The sequence below is a fragment of the Contarinia nasturtii genome, unplaced genomic scaffold, assembly GCF_009176525.2.
Source record: "Contarinia nasturtii isolate CC-2019 unplaced genomic scaffold, AAFC_CNas_1.1 Cnas_scaffold_129, whole genome shotgun sequence".
Lineage (NCBI taxonomy): Eukaryota > Metazoa > Arthropoda > Insecta > Diptera > Cecidomyiidae > Contarinia > Contarinia nasturtii.
In genome coordinates this window covers 10,726,268-10,748,731 of record NW_022197486.1, presented here as the reverse complement: position 1 = coordinate 10,748,731, position 22,464 = coordinate 10,726,268, and the positions used below count along the sequence as shown (strand labels likewise).

Sequence of the window (22,464 nt, the reverse complement as noted above, 5' to 3'; positions counted from 1 at the left end):
CTTAGTGTATGCACTTGAGCGCGACCAAAGAATCACAGAAAATATGTTTGTTGTTGTTGTTGTTGTTATTGTTCACATTTGTGATCCATTAGCCGATCGGTGGATAAACACATGTCAAAAGATGCGCATAAGAAACGTTTGCGTTCTCATTGCTCGCATTTTTCGTACATCAAAAACTTGGAGATTGGAGAATTCTTTTGTTCTTACAATGCAATGCAAAATGACCATATCACACTTCGATTGACGCATTCTCTTTCATTATTTTGCCCATTCCTTCTTTTAGTCGCCATCTATCTTTCCTACGCAATCGAGGTTATTCTTATTGTTTCGTTGAGAGGGAAAATTGCGAATCTCATATGATTAATAAGTTGTTCAAATAAGACGCCACATTTCGTGGAATTGTGTTCGCATGGCCCCTTTCACACTTGGGTGTGGTGTGCGCGAGCGCTACTCAACTCAATCGCTTGCGCATCGAAAGCGAGATCAATAATAATTGGCATTTTTTTTTTGTGATCAACAAAAGAATGAAAACGGACAAAAGGGGCAAATATTTGAGTGTAACCGTTGCGGTACAATTGTAAAAGAAATTCTTGGAAATATAAATGTTCACGCGAAAAAAAACCCGACACATTCTCGAAACAAAGAGAGTGAACAAAAAAAAAAAAAAAACAAATCGGCAAATTTATTTGAATTTTGCGATTATTATCATTCTGGCGGCTGCTGTGTATGCTTTTTGAGACAAGTGTCAAAAAGTATCAGGAATGAAAAAAAGAAAAATGAATGCAAAACGATACATTGTTAAAAAAAATATTTTTTTGTTTGAAATCAACTCGAAAGATTTTGTTTGCCATTTGCGTTTCTGCGTGAACAGAGAGATACGTGAGCGCACGCGCACACAATACAAATAACAAAAGCGTGAACGACAACAGCATCGACAAATTTCCAACCAAACATTTATTGTAGAACTATTCACACTTTTGACTAATTTTTCGAGTGGAAGGCTCCATTGTACTTGGGCTGCCCAAATAATAAAATGCCACACAAACACACATGAATTCAACGAACTCACTAAATTACCATCGTCGTCGTTGTCGTCGACACATTCAATAAATCGCTGATGAAAAGAACCAGAAAATGCCGCCACATAACCAGTCAATTATTATTCTAATTTTTTGTTGTTGTTGTTTGAACGACGAAAACGATTGTCGTTTCTTAATCACTTTTATGTGTCTTTCTGTCTTCTTAAGACGTTCCCATCATTTTAAATTCTTTTATGGAATAATTCCATTATTATTTTTTTTTGTGTGTTCCCCCAGAATCATGGCTTATGTTTTCATATACACACACTCACACTCGCTCAAAACCAAACATCAAAAGCCATTCGAAAACACTGCACGAATCAAATTCACGCATTATTCACTTCTTTTTTTGAGTGTGTGTTCGTGTGTTTGGAATATGTGCGCCATTGTTAAAATCGACTCATTTGTCACCAACTAATTTCTCATCTTTTTGTTATTATGTCTTTTTTCTGACTTCCAACATGTTCGTTTTTCTTCATCTTATTCTTATATTCATTGGAAATTAACAATTGGCCCTGCTTACGTTTTCGTTACAGAGCAATGTCTTCAAAGCGAAAATCACCACCGACTAAATTAGAAGGAGGCTGTCAACCTACGACTACAACCATTGCGCACAATTTGGCAACATTAAATCAAAAAAATTCAACACATCATCACGATAAGGACAACGCCACCACACTCATTAAATCACACACCGAAAACGAACTATTCAATAGCAATTCAGACAACAACAAAGATTGTGATATTATTGACACGGCTGATATTTCAACGGCTGACATCGATAACAACGATCACAATAACAACGACGACGATGCAAACGATAATTGTGACACAGTCAACACACTATCATCAGATGGTTTTGACGGTATTTATTGCACAAAACATCATTTTCTCAATCTTTTTCATACTCTCACTCTCTATCTCATCATTTTTTAATTAAAACCAATTCTGAATCGCCGTAATGAAATTTACACTGGGACTTGACATTACTGAAAATTGAGCGATTCGTTGTTTTTTATCAATGAGATTTTCATTGTTGATTGAATTTGTAAATTACGGTTTGAACACAAATCATTTTGTACAATTAGATATGATTTAGTTTATAAGCATTTACCGCATTGAATTAAAGTTCAATGTTTTTAATTCTGTTTCTTCCATTTGTTCTCTGGCGCATAGCAAAAAATGTGTTGTCATGCATAGCTAAAATTGACAACATTAAATCGAAATTAACAAGTGAAACGCGTCTACAGGAAGATAATATTGAAAAGATCAACACGAGACAATCGATTGACGAACGAAATAATAACAGTGATTATGAAGAGCCGTGTAAACGACCAAAGATCGACGTAGGATTCTGCTCACCAATTCATTCGGTAATTCATTTTTTCCCCTTTTCCTTTCTCTTCAACGTCGTCGTAATTTTATTTTGATTTTTGTTGAGTTCTTTCTAAGAGCACTCGGTCAAAAGTCAATAAAAAAAATAAAAACCGTAAAAGGTTCACAGAGAAAAAAGAAACAATTTCCTTATTTTTCGATTGTTTATGTCGCGGAAAAATGCATACACTCAATTGATGCTTAGAAAATGGACATGATAGGAGCGGCTGAAGATGATTTCATTTGTGCACACGGTATGGTTTTGATACGCGTCAATTTATTACGGTTCAAAAATCACTTCGTTAAAAATACTCACAAATGAAGTAATCATTTTCGTAAAAAACCTATATAGAATGACTATGATTCTCTTTACTTTTCCATTCGTGTGTAATCGACTGCGCAAATAATAGAAAAGGCATCACAGTTTTATTGCGTTTTTTTTTTCGCATACAATAATCTCTTTTCAAGATAATAAAAATGCAAGCCTTTTGAATGTCAAAGGTTGAACATGAATAAACAGTGGCTAGGAAAAAAATGCCAACTTCTGGTGGCAAACATATTTCAACAGATATGCCGTGTAATTGCCGCTAGATTCATTTCATCATTTTAGAAAAATTAAAAATTGAAATTTTCTATAAGGAAACCGATTCTTATTCTCTCTTTTTTTTCTTACACTTTCGACAAAAGGACGGATGCCAAAGCTTTTGATGGCCAAGAGTGTAAATTTTAAGTAATAAAGGAAATTCGTGTGAAGCAACAAATAGACAAATTGCTTTTGTTAAAAGGAATTGCATATCGTGCATCGAATGCCGGGAATCCCGGAATTTACATTGTAAATGTGCCGTTTATTTTTCTTTTGTAATTTTATACAAAGACTGATTGAATCTGTTTCGGACCGCCAGATTTAAATTTAAATGAAAAATTATACCAAAAATAAAATTTGGCTTGATACAGTGAATTGTTGGCAATTTTTTTCTCTTCTTCTTATTTCTGATGAGCGAATTTTTTTTTCGGCCCAACACATTGCGCGATAACCGTTGTGGAAGAAAAAACTCGGTTCAAAATGACAATAAATGATTAACATAAATAATGTTTTATTTGTTCGGTAGTGAATTGTAGAAATGAATAAAAGCGTGCGTCGTTTCGTGTTTGTTTTGAGGCAAGAGAATGAAAATGATTGTATGCGAGCGCAAGCGTGTGTGCGGCCGCCCTTGCGATTTGTGATAATAATAAAATGGTTTGAATCACATACCCAATCAAAATAAGATGTAATCGCTGTGACACACATTTATTCATGAGAATAAAAAAAATGTGAAATATTGTGTATATTTAAAACCATTTTCAAATGTTAAAATTGTTCGGCCGATGGTGAAAAGGTCAAGCGAATGATAATTCCAATATGCGTTTTGTACAATCCATTCGTCCGAATTCTCCCCTTCAGTTACATTTTTCATATGTCATCGAATCTGTTTGATGTTTTAATGCATTTGTTTTTTTTTTTACTTCGTAAACCCCATGAATGGGTTATTCAGCATTTAGAAAAGCGGGACGCTGCATCTCCATCAAGTAAAAATTCAGAAGACTTAGAAATCAACCGAACTGAAGCCCAAAGTAAAGAGTCGCGTAACGACATCCAAACCATAGCAACGGTAAAGTAAACTTTTTGTGTGTTTCCATTGCGTTCCCTTTTGTTATTCCATTTGCATTATCATATCAAATTGGATTATTTTCGAAATGAGTAGCCACTTGTGCATTGAGTTTCCCGATGATGAATTTGATGTTTGACCTCATGCCATATTGAATAATAATCCAGTTTGTAGCCGATTTCCGGACACTCTCTGTTATAATTCTAAATTTAAATTATGTACATTTTATTCAATACAGCGACCAAGTGATAACAATAACATTGACCACAAATACGATGACAATGACGACGATGTGGATAATGAAAAAAATATTGTCAACAGCGACGATGACACCGATGTTAATGATGTTTTAGTGAAGTGTACAAGTGATAAAGTAAATAAATTAAAGTGTTCTGCATTGGACAATGATGATATTGTAGACAATGTACAACAAACGTCGCATAAATTGAGTGAAAACATTTCTAGTGATTTAATAAATAACGGTAATAAATTAAGTGATAATAGCATTGCCACCAAAATTGAAGAGGATCCAACAACACGAAATCGAGCTATTGAACAGGCGCACGATTTTATATTGAAAATTTTTAGCGATCAGTGCGATATACAACGGAATTCAACAAACGCGGCTGATCGATTTCAATTACCGAAATATGATATCGCATTCCAAGATATGACATCGTCAACAGGCATCGCCAATCAAATGAATACCGCCGCGTCAACAACACAACAACAGACAACCACAACAACCACAAAAAACTCTAGTAATTTTCATAATAACAATAATTGTAGTAATAATAACAACAGCAGTAACACAAAATTAGACAATATTCTAAAGCGTTTAACCGGTAAGTAAAACCAAGTTAAAACCAAACATATTCACAATTTTTTTAAAAAGAAACATCTTCTGATCAGATAAAAGAAGAAAAAAAAATTGACACACGTTTATAAGCGTTACACATTTTGAAATTAGAGCAAAGTGAAATTTTGTTCATAAATGATGGGTTTTTACTTAATCTTCTTTCGTTTTCTACATTGAAGCGGTGACAAAAAACAGTGGTGCGCAACGTGATAACCATCGACAACAACACAAGCAACAGCTACATAGCCAGGAAAAAATGTCCAACGATGATGAAACCACAACCAACAAAAATCAGACGTCAATATTAAAGCAAAGGTATGTATGCAATGGCACAGTCAGATGACTGATACCGATACATTTAATTAAAATATACATCGTATCTATCATTCGGTTTCACTTTATTCAAAAAATCTGCGTTTTTCACTCTTATTTCAAAATGGCAAAGAAATTGAGTGACAAAAACGTTTTTCTTCCTGTGTATAAGGCAATAATCAATTCGACAGATTCGACCAGATTTGAGTATTAATCTCTCATCAATTACGGTATGTGTCTATTCAATTTTCAATAAATGTCAACTCAAGTCAACAATGGCATTGAAACGAAGGAAATTGCCAATACATTCCCATTAGAATCGATTATTTCCTTCCTCCCTCTTGACGACCAATTTCTGTGATCGATAGAAAAGCCATTTCCCCCTTTTTTTGAAATTTGCATCACAAAAGCTGAAGGAATTGCTCTATCCGACGAATTCAAACTGCCAATTTTATCTGTTCGCTGCGACTCTTCAAGAGTCATGGGAGTTTTCTTGATGTTCATATAATACAAAATATTTGATACATCTATATATTTCGTCCGTTTTGTTCGATTCAACCTAGTTTTTTTGTCTCTCTCTCTCTCTTCAATTGACGATGACTTCATACTCAAACTAAGCGACGCAAAAATCAAACACTGATAATAATTGATTCGCATTTCTATTTTTCTTTTTCTAATTCTCTTCGTGATTTCATTCTGTTTCACTTTTTTTTATTTCTATTACTTTTTCAATGCAAATTTATTGTACTGATTTCATTCGCATCGTCTTATTTTTCGTCCTTCATTTTTACATGCAAAACATTTATTGTTGTTGTTGTTGTTGTGTTTATAATCAGTATTCAAAAGTCGCTGTGATTAGGTGCAACAATGTGAACAAAGCGTATTAAGAAATAAAAAAAAAAATCACAAAAAAAAAAAGAAATCGTTGTGCTAATGCAAAAATCACAAAAATATTATCTCACACATAACAGAGCGAGCTGACTCGCGCGACTCGTCACACAACACAAACGGCATCATCAAACATTATATATTACACAATTATCACCGAGTTATAATGATAATAGGAGAGAGAATGAATTGACAACGAAACGAATTTTGTCATCATCGCATCTTTTTCTCTTTCTCTCTTCCGTTCGAACCGAAAATTGGCACATCGCTTAATAAATTGCCTGATTTCGGATATTTTATGCGAACCGAAAATTAAGATCGCGCATTCATTTTGTATTATTTGTTTAATTGCAGTGAAAACATGGTGTCAGACCGTATTCCAGATCGTAAAGTGGCCAATATTGCAGCGTCTCTAGTTGCTGCTGCTGCGGCCACAGCTAATGGAAGCATCGACGAAAAAGAACGAGAACTTAATGAAGTGATTACCGGACTGCAAATATTGCGCGAAGAACTCATTCGACGGGTAAGTGGTCATACAACTCTACTTAGACACAAAGAAAAAATACGACTACGAAAACTGTTCAAATTTACGCTTAATTAAAATACAGTTTACAATGTACATTTTTCGTAAATTTTTCGCAATTTTGTTCATTATTCTTTTTTTGACAAAACATTATTATACATATATAACGACGAAGAGTCAATTCGTTGTTTTCATCGTAATGAATTCATTGCATAAATGCAAATGTTAGTTTTACTTTCATAAATAATGAACGATTCAGAGATACAATGAGGGTTTTAGTAGATTTTTTTGTGTTATACTAAGGATGATTAACTTTGGAGAGGCTGTTACTCGTACACATTAAAATATATATTTAAAAAAAATGTAAGGCACCACAAAAAAACCAAGATACATCCAAGTGAAAGAAGAATTAAAAATTTTACCGCTTCGCAAAAGTTTATTCTTCCCAGGCTGATTCTCCGAATATGTTTTGAAAACAAAAAAAAGGAACATGAACATGTGCAGAAGTGTGAATGTGAGCTTCTTTCATGTTCGTTCGGTTGAGTGTGGAAAAAAGTTAAAAGTTGTCTCTATTCTACAAAAAAAAAAAAAAACTCGAAGAAATTACCATGCGCTGCACGAATCAAATGTGTAGCAAAAACACACGATGTCTCATCTCGCATAGACGCTTCGTCGACTGTCTGTCTTTTTGCACTATGTAAATTCCGTGTATTTTGTTTTTGCAAAAATAGGAAAAAAGAAATGTCATATACGACTGTGTCGTTGTTGTCACATCATTCCCCGTTGGTTGGACAACCGTTGGAGTGCTGTTTTGGATGGCATTTTGTTGAATTGGGTTGGTATGATTGCAAAAATTTCATGTATTGTATTTTTGGTTGCCTGCACAGACAGACAGACACATACACACTGAACACCGTTGTCTGAATGGATTGGAGGTGACAATAGACGATGTGATGCGAGCAAACATATTTTCGATTTGTGATTATATATGAGCAAGATGCCTCAAAAAGAGGTATGTTCTTGTATCTTTCATACCAAATGAGTGGGTGTATTGTAATGTGGGAAATACGAACAATGTACGGCAATAGTTACATACAGTAGGCAACATCAACAAAAGAGAGAAGTGAAGACGATGTAATGCGATGGCATTACGTGAATTTCAATGTACAACAGTGTTTTCATGATGCATTCACGAATCGAATTCTATATCTATGGATGGTTTGGAATATAATGCCGACGATTTCATTGTACTGGCCTGGGAACGATGTATTGGTGGGATTGACTATATAAACACATTTTGCACACCGATACACGCAACGTCGACAGATACACATACACTGTTTGCAAATTCTCGTATGGAAAAGGTAACACTCCATTCGTTCACGTTGCAACGATGTATTCAATGCTACAGCCACTAGTTAGAATCGAAACCGATTCGGCACATTGTATTCGGGCCCTGTTGTGTATGTATGTGTGTGTGTATGGCAAAGTTGCGGGTGGTGCTTCATCTGTTGTATGCGCGAACGCTTTGTCAGACTTTCTCGCTCTCTCTCTACTCTCTAATACAGACATTCCGTTGTATGCGTATTTTTTCGGTTGGCTGATTCGTTTGTCAGTTGCCAGCTATTTAATGTCTATTTTTTTGTGTATGTTACTGCTTCTCTTTATGACAACTTCTTCTTTCCTTGATTCGTATCAGTTTTATATCACTTCTCACATATTTACGTTGAAAATAATCGAATTTCTTTCTATAGATGATGAAAAATTTACTTTTATTTACACAAATGATGACGAACCAGTTGTTTTTTTTTGTTCTTACTTCGTTAAATTATCCGATTTTTGATTTGTTTCCTCATTTGAAATTGAACATTTCAATTTATACCATGAAATTGAATAGCATTCCATTCAATATAAGTTTATTTCTATGGCAATTTCCTTCATTTCTCCAGTTATGAAAATGGATACCTATTGTGAAAAAATCCGTAAATCTCATGAAAAATAAGGGAAAAGCAGTATTATGAAAAAAATGGTTGATTGCTTTCAACAAAACCATGTAAATATTCCAGCAAATTCAACGAAACAAACGACAATTTTAAATAAGACAAAAGTTAATAGTATATATTGTTTGTTCATTATCGATGGTGATTCTTTCTTCTGAATAACAACTAAAAATGTTTAAAAATAGAATATACCAAATCCAAATAGCTGCATGTTCGAGTATATATAACAACGAGATTCCATCGTGAAAATTCCGATATAGAGTAGAAATCTGTTATCAGTGCGCCATGAAATGGAAAATGTTTGAATATGTTGCTGTGTTGCGGAGAGAGAGAGTGTGAGCGAGAAAGTGCTTACGCTAGCATATCCTATATACTTTGCAATGTCGAAATACGCAAACGCTCAAACAATACACAGTGAGCTTGTGAGTGTTTATTTTCGCATCATTGTTCTTTACAACAACAGCAATCGTGTATAAATACGCCGCCCTCTAAATATTTCACAATGCCAATCGTATTCAGAGTGGCACGGAAAAGACATACATAGATACAGTTGCTCTCAAACAAATGTACATATATACACACACACACACACATCCACTGAAGGTGCCGTTGACTAGCTCGCGTTCTGGCATCCGATAGACAGACAGTATTGGCATACAGTACACAGATTTCTCATACATATACATAGAAGCCCGTTCGCTCGTTCACTCGCTCGTTCATTCGAGTGAGATATTCCTGGTCGGGAAAATAAGCAAAAATGGTTTGGTGGAAAATAACAAAAGATGCTTTTTGCTCGTGTATACGTGTGGAAAAATACAACACATCTCGTGCACACAACACATTGCCGCTCTATCCCTCTCGCACCCACATTCAATTTTATGTGTGTGTATTTCGAAAATAATACATAGAGAGAGAAAGCGAAAAACATTGTATGCGAATTGTGAATATAGGATTTGTTTTTTGGGGAGGTCTCTCTTTTGTTGACGATGCTGATGATACATAAAGACAGACAGAGAATGAGAGAGAAAAAGAATAAGAGTGACAGTGAAAGCAAGAGATGCGGCAAATAATGCGCTAAAATATGGAACCAGCAACTTAAAGCATGGCCAATTCCCCCCGAAAAAAAAAGAAAAGCTGAATAAGCACTACCGTTTAGCTAACAATGAAAGCAAAAGCAAAACCCGAACTTTTGTCGACACACACAATATTCACAATAACAACAACGAAAACGCCAAACAAATAACAATTTACCAATTGTATAGTGCGCATCCACCCAGTTGAAGTTCAACCTTATTCTTCGTCGTTTTTATGTCATTGCTGCTGGATGGAAAATGCAAACTCACAAAAGACAATTGGTGTTTTGTTGAAAATGCCATCCAATCGAAAATGTAGTCGCCCAAAATATTTAGCAAATGGAGCGCGAACATTCGCTCATGTTTATGAAAACAGTATAAGCACACATTTTCGCTTCTGTTGAGGCTTTGTTTTGCTTACAAACCCACGCCAACAGAACAATAATCATCATTCAATTGCGATGCGCCAATGAAAATGAGCGCCCCAGAAAATCCGTTCTACCCCCATTTTTTTTCCAAAAGACACACATACGCTCTTGGGAACAATATAAGCAAAACCAAACTTCCATCAAAGTCACATCCATTTCTATCACAACCGAAAAAAAAAAAATGGAAACAGCAGCGATGTAAGAACGTATTGAAACTACAAGGATACAAAAATTCACACGTGAATCAGTCACAAACGATTCGCCTGCAGCTATCATTCAAATGCCTTCTGAATTCATACTCGATTCAAGCGAAACGTACTAGATCGTTGTTATTGAAGTTGTTTGCCTCTGTTTACACAAATTAAGTTTCTGCTTGTGTTTTTGTAAGCTGATGAAAGAGCTTTTTAACATTGGCAGATAACAAAACTTTATCCAGAGCGAATCACATTTTATTTCAACTAGAGACACAACACGATGAATGGTTTTCTGTATTATTATCAATTTGCTCATACACATTTTAATTGCATATGTGTTACACAGTATATGTATTGAGAAAAAAAAACACATTTTCTTACAAATGACAAGACGTAGAGAGGGAAAGAGGTAGGAGCAAACAAATAAACAATCTTCATTATTCGTCTGTGATTCACTAATTGTGAAAATAGATTAATGAGGATGTGAACACATTTGATTCATTGAAGTGATAATACTTATTTGCGATAGTTGTATGATTATGGTTTTAAATGAAAATTTCAAATAAACAACAACGCATCGTCGTTTTTATTTTTGACACATATATTTTTTACACACAATACATTGTTATTTTTGAAGACATTTTTACGAATAAATTGCAAAATCGATATTCTTTTTAGAATAATAACAACTTTTTTGACACATGAATGTGTTTTTAGTCGCTTCTTATTATAAAAAAATCTAAATTTTTGTTGTTTCTCTAAAAGCAAAACACTTAAATTTCCATTTCGTCAGAGCCAGCGATGGATATAATTGGATTTGTCCATAGCATGTGTTGCGATTTGTAAAACGTGAAGCGCAGCAGTTGTGTCTCTTGTGTATGCGTGTTTTTTATCAGGGTAAAATGTCCAGATAATTGACCACAAACGGTGCAACTCGGCCGAGTCCCATTTGCAACAAACGACAGAAGCGGACACATTGCAATCATATTCGAAAAAGCATTTTGGTTGAGTTTTTCGGATCATTTTAATCGTGCATCCGGCAAAATAACCATTTAAATCGTTTTTGATTAGAACACTTGATAGCTCTAATAGCGAATTCCCATCAAATCGTGTAACCAACCGGTTTCGCTTTCCTTTTCTCTTTCTCTTTTTCTCTGTAATGCAAATTGTAAACACCATTTCTCTTGCTCTCTCTCGCTCTCTTTCGATTGGGACACTTTGGCGATAATTTCATCATCAATTCATGTTTGCGTTTTTCATTCAATTTCATTTCTTTGTGCATCATTTCCACTGTACGTGTTTGCTGCAATATCCACATTTGAATTCCAAGTTTTCTTTGCCTCTTCAGTTGCAACAACGATTGCACGAAAAAAAATACCGTCTATAAAAAGAAATACGCATATTTTATTGCATTCAATTGATTCGCGTAATTTTCACATTAAGCAGCGAGAAAAAAAACGGTGAGGCAAAATGAAGAGCGAGAAAAAAATTGCTATAATATACGTAGTATAGATACAACACGATCAATAAATGGCTTAATGTTGCATTTAAACAAGAGCAACGCATCATGAGAGTAAATGAAAAAGAGTGACGTTTTCACATGGATACTTTTGCGACTGCTACAATTCTTCTTCTTCATTTGCCTATGAGAGAGTCCGAAACACATTTATGTTTCTACCGTTGTAATTGCGTGAAATAAATAAATCGCAAAGACTTACAGCAAAAATCTAAAGCAACTAGGCACAAATCCGATAATAAATTCGATCGTTTTAGTGCCAAAAGCATGAGAAAGCATGTGATTTGATTTGAAAATGTGCAAAGCACACAGAAACCCACTCCGCTCTCCAGTCAGACAGTGAAATAGAAAAAAAAACACGCAAAAATAAGAAGAAGAGATAGACAGATACCATGCATTATTTGATGTGTGTACTGGGTGCGTTTAAATATTATCCTGTAGTCATTCAGCGAGCGAAAGAGAAAGATATTAATAGTTGCAATTTCATTCAACGGATGAACAAAAAAAATGATAATAACAAATATACATAAAGAGAGAATCAAAACGTATCGGAAATCGAATATCGCGAATCAGATCATCACTTTGCGTAATTTATACACAAAAAAAACAAAGTCTCTGTTGCTTACACAGCGAATTGACAACGTCACGAAATACAAAACAAACAAAAAAAAACATCACAATTTTTACATAGAGCACAATTGAACCTGTGTGCACATACACCAAATGGGCATTCAATCAATGGTCATAAATAAAATGCATGCATAATAAAAATCATCACATTGTCAATTCCAAAACGAGTCGATTCGATGTCGTTTTTTTCGTTCGCTGTTTTTTTTTTGTTCAGGCATCCAGAATCTGAATGTTGTTGTTTTTTTTTCTCGATGAAAATGGCTGCAAAGAACAGATGAAGCGAGAAAAAATTGGATTGAAGAGACATAAAAAAATGCAGCAAGAAAACAATGATGCAAATCCTTAGTTGTTTTCAATGTTGTAGCGAATTTGTTTTAAGATGCGGGACTGACTGTGTAGAATTTGGTTATATGCATTTGATTTGTCGATATTAGTCAGATGTGTATAACTCGAATGTTGTTGGTGAGAAAAATCTCCGATAACAAAAAGGGCAGTGTGCATAGCAAGTGCATCTTTGCAACTAAATTAAGCGATAAAACCTGTGCAAACACCATTGTCACAAGTATGCACACATTCCAATCACAAAACAAACAATTCTTCTCGACTTGGCATCGTTGTTCACTCTACTTTTTTTATGCACGAAACCGGCCACAATGACAGCCAAGTGTATATGATTGCCTAGCGCAAGAGGTCATAAATGTTGTGTGGAAATCCATTACAATAAAATACGCACTCTAGATATAGCCAGCAAGAGAGAGAGAGAGAGAGAATTCACAATATAATTGTAGGCCAAAGGAAAAAAACGACAACATACGACAACAACAGCTTTGCTTATGCCTGCTGAATACAGAGAATATATACATACAATGTGGATAACGAGGCAAGAACAAGTCATATTATATGCATCCCGTTAACTGTTATTATAGCCCATGGAATCATGAGAACGCAATTCTATCTAACAGTGAAAGATGATGTTGCATTACACGAAACAGACATCGTTGATAAATTAAAATATCGCTTTTTTTAACACCAATCTCACCAAAACCGGGCTCTGTCTCTCATCTCAATGATGGCAACGCCAATGAAATTTAGTTCAAATGCCAATGGCATACAATTGAATTCCATTTTAAGCTGAAAAAAAATAAAGAAAATCTTGTATATATATATATTCTTGACAATAAACAAATAAATCGCAATATAACTCTTGTACACAATCTTCATGTGGCACATACTCTTTTCACACCGCCAACCATCGGTTCGGTTTCGTTTGAACTGGTCGGCGGTGTGTGCTTGGAAATGAGTTTTGATGATATGAAGAAAAAGAAAATAGTATTTTCCATATAATTCAATTATTTCATTATGTTGTTGCTATTCATGATGAAACAGTTTATCATTAGCCAAAACTTTGTGCTGGCATATCGAGCGCTTAATGAGCAAATAATGTAGACAACATTAAAATTACTGTATGCATTTTTAATGCAAACATATATATCTACTCGGATGTGAAGAGGGAAGGAGAGATACAGACAGAAAGAGAGCGGCCTAGAGATACAGAGGGAGAGCTAAATAAATATTCTATATTGAATCTTCGTCGTTTCCATATTGAGATGCCATTTCGCCCGAAAGGGTTTTTGTCTCGAGCATCGAAGAAAGTTACGCTTAAATTGCGTATTATTAACATCGTTTGATGAATACTTTCGTTTAAATTGTACCAAAGTAACTGTGAGCGGCAACTACGATCGGTGGCTATGACGTTCATACCGAAAAAAAAAAGAATGACGCCAATAAATGGATGACAAGCGTAAAAAATAAGCGAGCATTTCAAAGCCCTGAAGAGCGAAAATAATGTATTTTTTCTCTCTCCTTCTGTATAGCAAAAGAGAGTTTTAAAAGCACACACACAAATAAACACCAACTTTTAATCGCTGGAAATAGATGAATAGGAGTTTCACATTTTATTAATTGGTTATAAAATACATTATTTCAAGTGAATTGCATGCATATTATTCAATTTCCCGATGATGGTTATTGCCATTGCCCGACACAATACACTCACATGTACATACAAAGTGCGCAAAAGATCCGTAAATTATTCATCAACCCCGAAGCGATTTCGGCCAACAGCAGCAACATACTACTCGGATATTGAACTATCTATCAATAGCAGCAGCCGTATGTTTATGTATTACTGCTATCAATGACACGCTGGATGTGATGCTGGAAAAGTCAAAACACGATTAAACACAAGCTAATTGTTGTTACATTGGCACCAGTCGCATTGAATAAACCATATCGACTTATTGAAAATTTAATAAAGTACAATGCATTCAGGTAGATCGTCCTCATTATGGCAGGTTAATTGTATATAATTGAAAATGAAACGGTGCATTTACGAACACGTTGCACGTTTTATCGATGAACCCGACGGAGATGCATCATTTGCATGATACATACACACACAAAAGCACGGACAGGCATTTGGATGGAGTGAATTCAATATCCCAATATTCAAATCATGTGTCATACAGCCAACAGCACGGATGCATAATAATCAAATAATTTTCATTGACTTGTGCACCGTCTTGAATTTTACGTGCAAAATTTTGCAATGTCCCAACGAAAGTGAGTGAAAAACGAAATCCGCAAACAACAACAAAAAATATCAAACTACAAACGAAAGAAGAAGTTCTTGCAACTTTGTGAAAATTTTCCGTTGAATGAAGTTAAAGTGAATGGATAGAGCGCGTGCGAAAGAGAGAGAGAGAGAGAGAGAGAGGGATAGAGAGAATCGCACACAGATAAATTATTATGTAGCCCGGTAGTTTATGCAACAACTTCCGTCCGGTTTTTCTGTTATCGATTTTGTCCGCCGCCGCCACCATCGTTGAACTACTACTGTTGCTGCAAACGAGCGCACCATTCAAAGGGAGCGCACGATGTGAAGAGGTGAAAAAAGAGAGATTGTAATATTGCAAATGATATGCATCGCACAAATATCCCACCAATCAGTGGTAATTCAGTCCGATATTGATATGCACAATTTCAATCGTTTTATCGCTCCAAATTTATTGCAAAGGAGCAAGTTTTGTGCGGCCCCATGAAAATGCACAACATTACATAGTTAATGTAATCATCGTCCTAACCAATGATTTTATCCGATCGATTTCAATAATATTAGTATCATCATTTTGTAAAGTTTATTGGTGAAAATTGACACGGATGCGCGTATAGTTTTTGATTATTTCAATATAGACATAGCAGCTGGCTAGTATTTTGTGTGGTGGCGGGCAAAAGGATTTAGATTCACCACTTATTATCATGTTTATGGTTGCAAATACAATAATTGAGACATCTCAACACTCAATATACTTCGATGTATATCGTAATCCACTATCGTATCTCAAAATGGTCATATATGACGAAATTGAGGTAGCAAAGAGAATAATTCGAATATAATGCACGGGACGAATGCAACTCATCGCATAAACAATTGTATATAATACTTGCGCACATACACATGCCGAAAAAGGAAATATAATTTGCAAATGCTTATGTATATGGGCACGAAAGGAACGAACGCCGGAATGGAAATGAACAAAAAAAACAACAACAACAACAACAGTTGATGACGACGAGAAGCTATAGCTAGTGCTATCACAGAATTGAATATTAGGCCAAAGATAAAAGTGCACATATCGATGGAGAGCACATTTTTCACTGTCTACCGTATCCATTCACGTTTTTCAAATGCATTTTTTTTCATTCTCTTGCGATTCCCGGCTTTTGAATGTTCATGTGTTTGTGCGCTTTGAATGTAAAATGTAAAGCATATGGGTATACAGTCTCTCTTCGGCCCCCAAAAAAAACTCTCTCTCACATTACTTGAGAGAAAAAAATTGTTCGCTCTCCATTTTTTTTATTCATCAATTCTCTCTTCATAGCGATTTTTTTCTTCTTTTTCGTGTGCACATCGAAACGTGCATATCTGTCTGTCTGAAACATATCTTACCTATCGTATGAAAAGACCAAAATGCAAAATATGTGAATATTTACATAATTGGATGATTTGATATTCGATTCGACAATTCGAGTGCCTTTCTTCTCTTTGATGTCATAGTATGGGATGTGTGCAACGTCCAAGCTTTGGACCGTTTGGTCTGTATAACTCTTGCACCTTTCGTATTTTAAGCGAGAAAAAAGAATGTTCGTGTGCGCAAATGCACATACGAAAAATAAGTGGTTCGTTTGCCAGAAAAAGCATCGGAAAAGGGAAGAAAATGACTGGAAAACTTTGAAATCGAAATAAGAAAGCATACGTGATTCTTGACTCTTAACTTTTCACAAATAAAGACACATACGCTCCTTTTTTCCCTTCTTTCGATAAAATACACATATTACATAGACATTGCAAAAAAATGCATGGCTGGCAGCGCATAGTTTATTTGTTTTCTATAAAGAAATCTTTGAAATGACCATTATTTTTGAAAATATACACATCCTTTACGTGAGTTTCTTACAAACTCTTCTCTTTTTTTTTGTTTCGCCACTTTAAACACGACTCCTTTGATTTGAATATGCAAGTGCGATGTTGGTATACACCTTTTTAGCACAAATGGTGTAAGGGGTGGCATATGTTATCATACGACTTTATTATTTCATATTCAATAAGAATAGGCGAGGAAAAAAAAAAAGTAAAATCCAAAGAAAATGAGGAAAAGCATTTCAATATTGAAAATGTTCAATTTTAGAAAAGCTTCTGTTTTTCAAAACAATTTTTTTTTTTTCATTTTTTTTGTTCAACATTCAATAGCAAAATTTGGAATCTCAAATGAAGAGACAAAAAAAATCGTCTTAAAAATCAAAACCTTCAAAACAAAGTAACAGCAAAGTAAAGCAAAAGAAGTCCCCATATGCAAACATTTCATCTCTCATAATTTACTTTGATGCCCTTTAAATTCGTCGAATGAAATTCGATTAGTTTTGTTGCTGTTCAATTATGTGTTGCTTTGAATTTTCGACTGTTATTTTCATTTCTGTCGAATCAGGGAAATGTAATGAAATAGACATCTGAATTTTGTTAAATACGGAGCATATTTCCATCGAAAAGTTTAAAGTCTTTGGCACAAAGCATCTTTGTGAAAATTGGTATCGTCTTCAAAAAATGAAAGAGAATGAGTCGGATGGTATTCATTTATTCAGATGGCATCGCATCATCGGTAAAAGATCAAAGCCATTGAACGAACACAGTAGACAAAAGAATGAAAATGGCACGAATGGCGTTTGTCATTTGATTAGCAATGAATTGGGAGGAAAATTAGTTGAAAATCAAAATAAAGTTACCGCCAAACACCGCAACATGTTTTGGGAATTGAGAATCCAAGCAATAATAATGCGTCGTTGTTTATAATATCACGCGTTTGTCATAAAATCTTTGTCGATTGGTTTGTTTGCATTCGAAATTATATAATGAAAATGTCAGCATGAACTGGCAGGAGATTTGAGATACACCGTTCAACGAATTTTATGTGACAAACGAGAAGAGAGCAGAGAGAGAAATACGCACAGGATATCTATGTAATTATCGCATATAATGCACACAACATGAATGTGAGAGACGATGAGATACAATGTGGCTGGCTGGATTTTAACTGATTTGCACGACGGTAGCGCGATTGTGACCGCATTTGAGAGTATATTTGCCGTTAGTCAATAGTGACGAAAAAAGGGCACGTGTTTTCCTGTTTTCGTTTTACACATTTTTCCATGATTTAGCACTTTTAACTCTCATGGCCACAATTCCTTGTGTTATTTAGTAAAATCGGGTTTTGTTTTCGAGAGACCTGTTTTTTTTTCTGTGGATTTACCATCGGGCGCCGTTTGTGCTATGATTTCCCTTTTTTAACAGGCGCGCGCCCTTTGATCGTTGATGCATACAAATTTTATGCGTTTGCTTGTTGCGTAGATCCTTGATTCCATCGCATTTTTTTTTTTTTTTGAATGAACAACAGCAATGAAATCCACTAAGATGAGCTCTGTCCGCATCCGTGTATCAATTTTGTATGTTGGTTTTCCGTGTTTTTCGTTCGCATTAAAAACATTATATTATTATATTCTTTATATACAGCAACTGATCCCTTTTTTCCACTTGTTTTTGTTAAGTTTTTCTTTTTTCTTTTTAAATGGCACACATACAAATGGCAATTCTTTTTTTCGCCACAACAAGAACTTTGCGCAAAGAGATGAACTGTATATGCAAAACGAAAAAGGCGCGCAATCGCTCCTTTGAACGAACACAAATTATACAATGTTTACTTTATTTATTTATTTAATTTCTGTTCATTATTTTTACCGTTTTTTGTGTTGTTGTTGTCATTGAACCGTCAACAACAACAGCACAACGACAAACAACAAAGACGATACAAATCACATTGTATTTTCTCTCCCCGTCAGCTTTTTGCAGTCGCTCGTCCGTTTTTTCTTTTCTCCTTTTTATTTTGCATTTGCATAAACTTCGGCTCGGAGCGGAAGGGTTTATTTCAATGAAATTAAGGGAAAAACTCATTTGAAATGTTAAAAAGATTGTTGTTGTTTGTGTTTTCGTCGTCATTTCAAGCAAAATACAAGAGTTTTCCCAAAACCGATTTAAACGTATTAAAAATGCTGTTACCACACTCAAAGCGAAGCAATCCCCAAGAATGAATGGAAAAGATTACAAATGTTGCAAATCAAATTGATTCAGGTGATTTTACGTTGGGAAAAAATGAACAGAAGACGACAACGAATACGACGATGATGATTCATTTGTATGCTAGCGTAAATAATGGGCGTCAACTTCAAGTTTCAAAGAATGTTCAGCAACTTTCACATAACAATATTTCGTTCTCAGTAAAATATAAAGAAACATTTTTCTTCAACTAATTGCAATCGTTTTTCAATTAATCTTTGTGTGTGTGCGCGTTTTTTTTTAATTGCACTCAGTATTATTCTTCAATTTTTTTTTTGTTTCTTCTTTGACAATAGAAATGTTCGGTACTGAGTGCGGTGCTATTTTTTGTGTGTTTAAACTATTTCTTTTATTGGTGGTTGATTGTTTCTCATCCTTTGAATTGAACAATATTAACCGCAAGATAATATGTGTCGTTGCTTTCTTTTTCACATAAAATTGTGAAGATGTAATTTATGAGCACATCACAGTGACAGTTTAAAATCTCAACTTTAAACAAACCGCAACAATATAATTCGAATAAAATGAAGCGCAAACCACAATGAAAAATACCACAAAATCCACTCAAACTCTCTTCATATACACACGCACATACACACACGCGTGCACTCAATGTTCAATGGGTTACCGACTGTATATGCATCACTATAATTACAACCGTCATACATGTATGCGGCACGTGACCATTGATCGGCAATCGTCAATGTCATCACCGTTAACCGAACTGCCGCATTCACAAAATGTGTCGAATTTTTCACATATTTCGTACATATTTCGACACCACCGAAAAAGACAAAGTGCACACGTTTAATGCCCAACGGCAACGGTCTATACGTGCTAATTTTGTTGAATTGATGTATAACGGAAATTGGTTTGGTAATGTGTTAATTTTTCTGGTCTTTTTTTCATACATTTCTAGCCAATTTGTTTTAGATTAACTTCAAGATGCACCCACATTTTCCATAAAATGTTGACTCGATACCAGTATTCATTCTTCCAAAACAATGATAAATTTTCGGAAGTTTTCGAGCAAATCACATCAGCAAAAATCGTTGTGTCTATTGAGTGTCAAAAGATGAATCAGTTTTGCATTGAATTGCATCATGCTGACTTGCTCTTTAAATTCGAAATAAATGCGAATACAGCGAAAATTCACTTGGTTTCCTCTCTTGTTCGAGGTGTATGTTTTGTCCAAAACCATTCTCATGTTCACTGTCAATGATGACAAAGAACAAAACTCAGAAATGACACAAAAGTGACTTGCAACAAATGACTCTCTTTTTTGTTCTTTCTCTCTCTCTCTTTATCTCTTGTACACGTCTGTTGGGTCGTCTTCATTTTCATTGTATCGACAAACAAATTTTCTCATGATAAATTGTCAATTTATTACAACAAAATCACAACCTACACGTCAATTGATTCGCCCGAAAGCCTCCGCTTTCCATAAGAAAGCTGCTGCAACAACAACGACCGGGACTTGATCAAATTGCGCACCGTCTTACAACTACGAATTACATGCGGATTACATGGTTTTAAGAGATGTTATTTCTTCGTTTGTCTTTTTTTTAAAACACACACATCGGCTGTGGGAGATGTTAACGATTTTGAATTGGTTTTTTTTCTCTTCGCCTTTAAATTTTAATGTCAATTCAAGCGTTTCAATTCAAAGTAGACAAGCAGTATGCGAACAATTTCACCAGATTAAATTTAATTTTGAAATGTTTGTTCTTTTGTTCCTTCGATTTCGCCCATTTCTTTTAAATGATTTTTTTTTTCTGGCTCTCTTACAAATACACGCAGTTGAAACATGTTAAAATCCATTTGAACAATGTAATTCATGACCTCTTCGGTGAAAGGCTGCGTCATTTTTTAAGTATTCATTATGTTAGACACAGATCAAAGGGGATCGAGACAAACTGCTTTGCTTTGCAATAAAACGACCGAATAACCAAATTATCATAATAAATTATATTGCAGAATGTGCGCATCTTGTTTGGCTATTTGGTTAATTGCTAGTAGCAAATTGCTACCGAATTTTCTCGTAATGATAAAAACGTTCCCCAACAAAGTAAAAATTTATTCGCTTTGGAGGTATAAGAGCGAGGTAGAGAAATCGAGAGAACGACATAAAGAGCGGCACCGATCACGACAAGCGTAGAAAAGATACAAAATAAGCGATTGAGATATGCATATATATCCATATTTATTAATTATCCGTCATCAGTGTGCTATCATCATCATTATCTCGGTGCAAATGGTGGGCCACACACTCTCTCGCTCTCTCTATCTCTTAGCCATTCATTGATGGCACACATGTGACGCACGCTTGTGACAAACTTAACAAAAATGAGACACATTTCATATCATGTCTGTTTTATCGGTGAAAAAGAGCGAATTAATTTGAATAATTCATTGGCTGTCAATGGTTTTGTTTATGAGTGTGCATACATTCGTTCGTACTCTTTCGTGGTATTTTTTTTCTGTTCAAGTTCTTAATTCTTTGTTTTTAATATCCTTATCGCTGCGAAACATGACGTACATCTCTCTAAATCAGTAATCGCTTTGTTACCATTTTTGATCTGGTGACAACTTACACTGTGCTCATGCGAAAGATGTGTACCATCATCACGTGACAAACTCAATGCCAAAAAACATTTATAAAATATTCATATGTTGCCCTCAACGAGAAACAAAAAAAAACCTTTAACCCGCTAATGTGACTCATAGTCGGCTTCTTTCTTGATGATTACTAAGTAATATTATTAAATATGATGTGCTTTTAATATCAAGAGATTTGCATTTGGAAATTTGTATCGTTTTCTACGCACGAAACTCGTCCGTACGTACACATGTGTATTCAAATCAGGACCATAAAACAAAAACACCAAATGTAAAGAGAAAAAGAGAGGACCGCGCCGTTGTTCGCCTCAGTTGACACACACAAATAGCGAATTAAACATTATCTGCGTAAAAATGTTTTTATCTCATTATTATCAGACCATCACAATCACTTAGACGCAATGAATGTTCTCTCTCTCACTCTCTATTACTTTGTGTTGAGTGCACCTCATCGTGACAGTAAAATCTCCATACTCTCTCACACATTACGCGCCTATATATACGCTTTGTCATTCTAAATTGTTTTGATCTAATGCTATCTTATGTTTTTATCATCGGCTCAGCAGCTCTCGCTGTTTTATGAAATCCGATTGTCACAG

At 35.0% G+C, this 22,464-nt stretch overlaps 1 protein-coding gene across 9 annotated transcripts in view; it reads left to right on the top strand.

Annotated features, from left to right (window-relative positions):
• The window catches only part of LOC116341849 (transcription factor SOX-6), a 101,274-nt gene that overhangs the window by 50,907 nt on the left and 27,903 nt on the right, over positions 1-22,464 (top strand). For all 9 annotated transcript variants that reach the window (XM_031769195.1, XM_031769203.1, XM_031769188.1 and 6 more), the window contains 6 exons: positions 1,616-1,944; positions 2,256-2,452; positions 3,986-4,102; positions 4,338-4,944; positions 5,138-5,273; positions 6,513-6,681. In XM_031769195.1, the coding sequence (XP_031625055.1) occupies positions 1,620-1,944; positions 2,256-2,452; positions 3,986-4,102; positions 4,338-4,944; positions 5,138-5,273; positions 6,513-6,681 (1,551 nt within the window). In that variant the 5' untranslated portion in view covers positions 1,616-1,619. The remainder of the gene's footprint in view (positions 1-1,615; positions 1,945-2,255; positions 2,453-3,985; positions 4,103-4,337; positions 4,945-5,137; positions 5,274-6,512; positions 6,682-22,464) is intronic.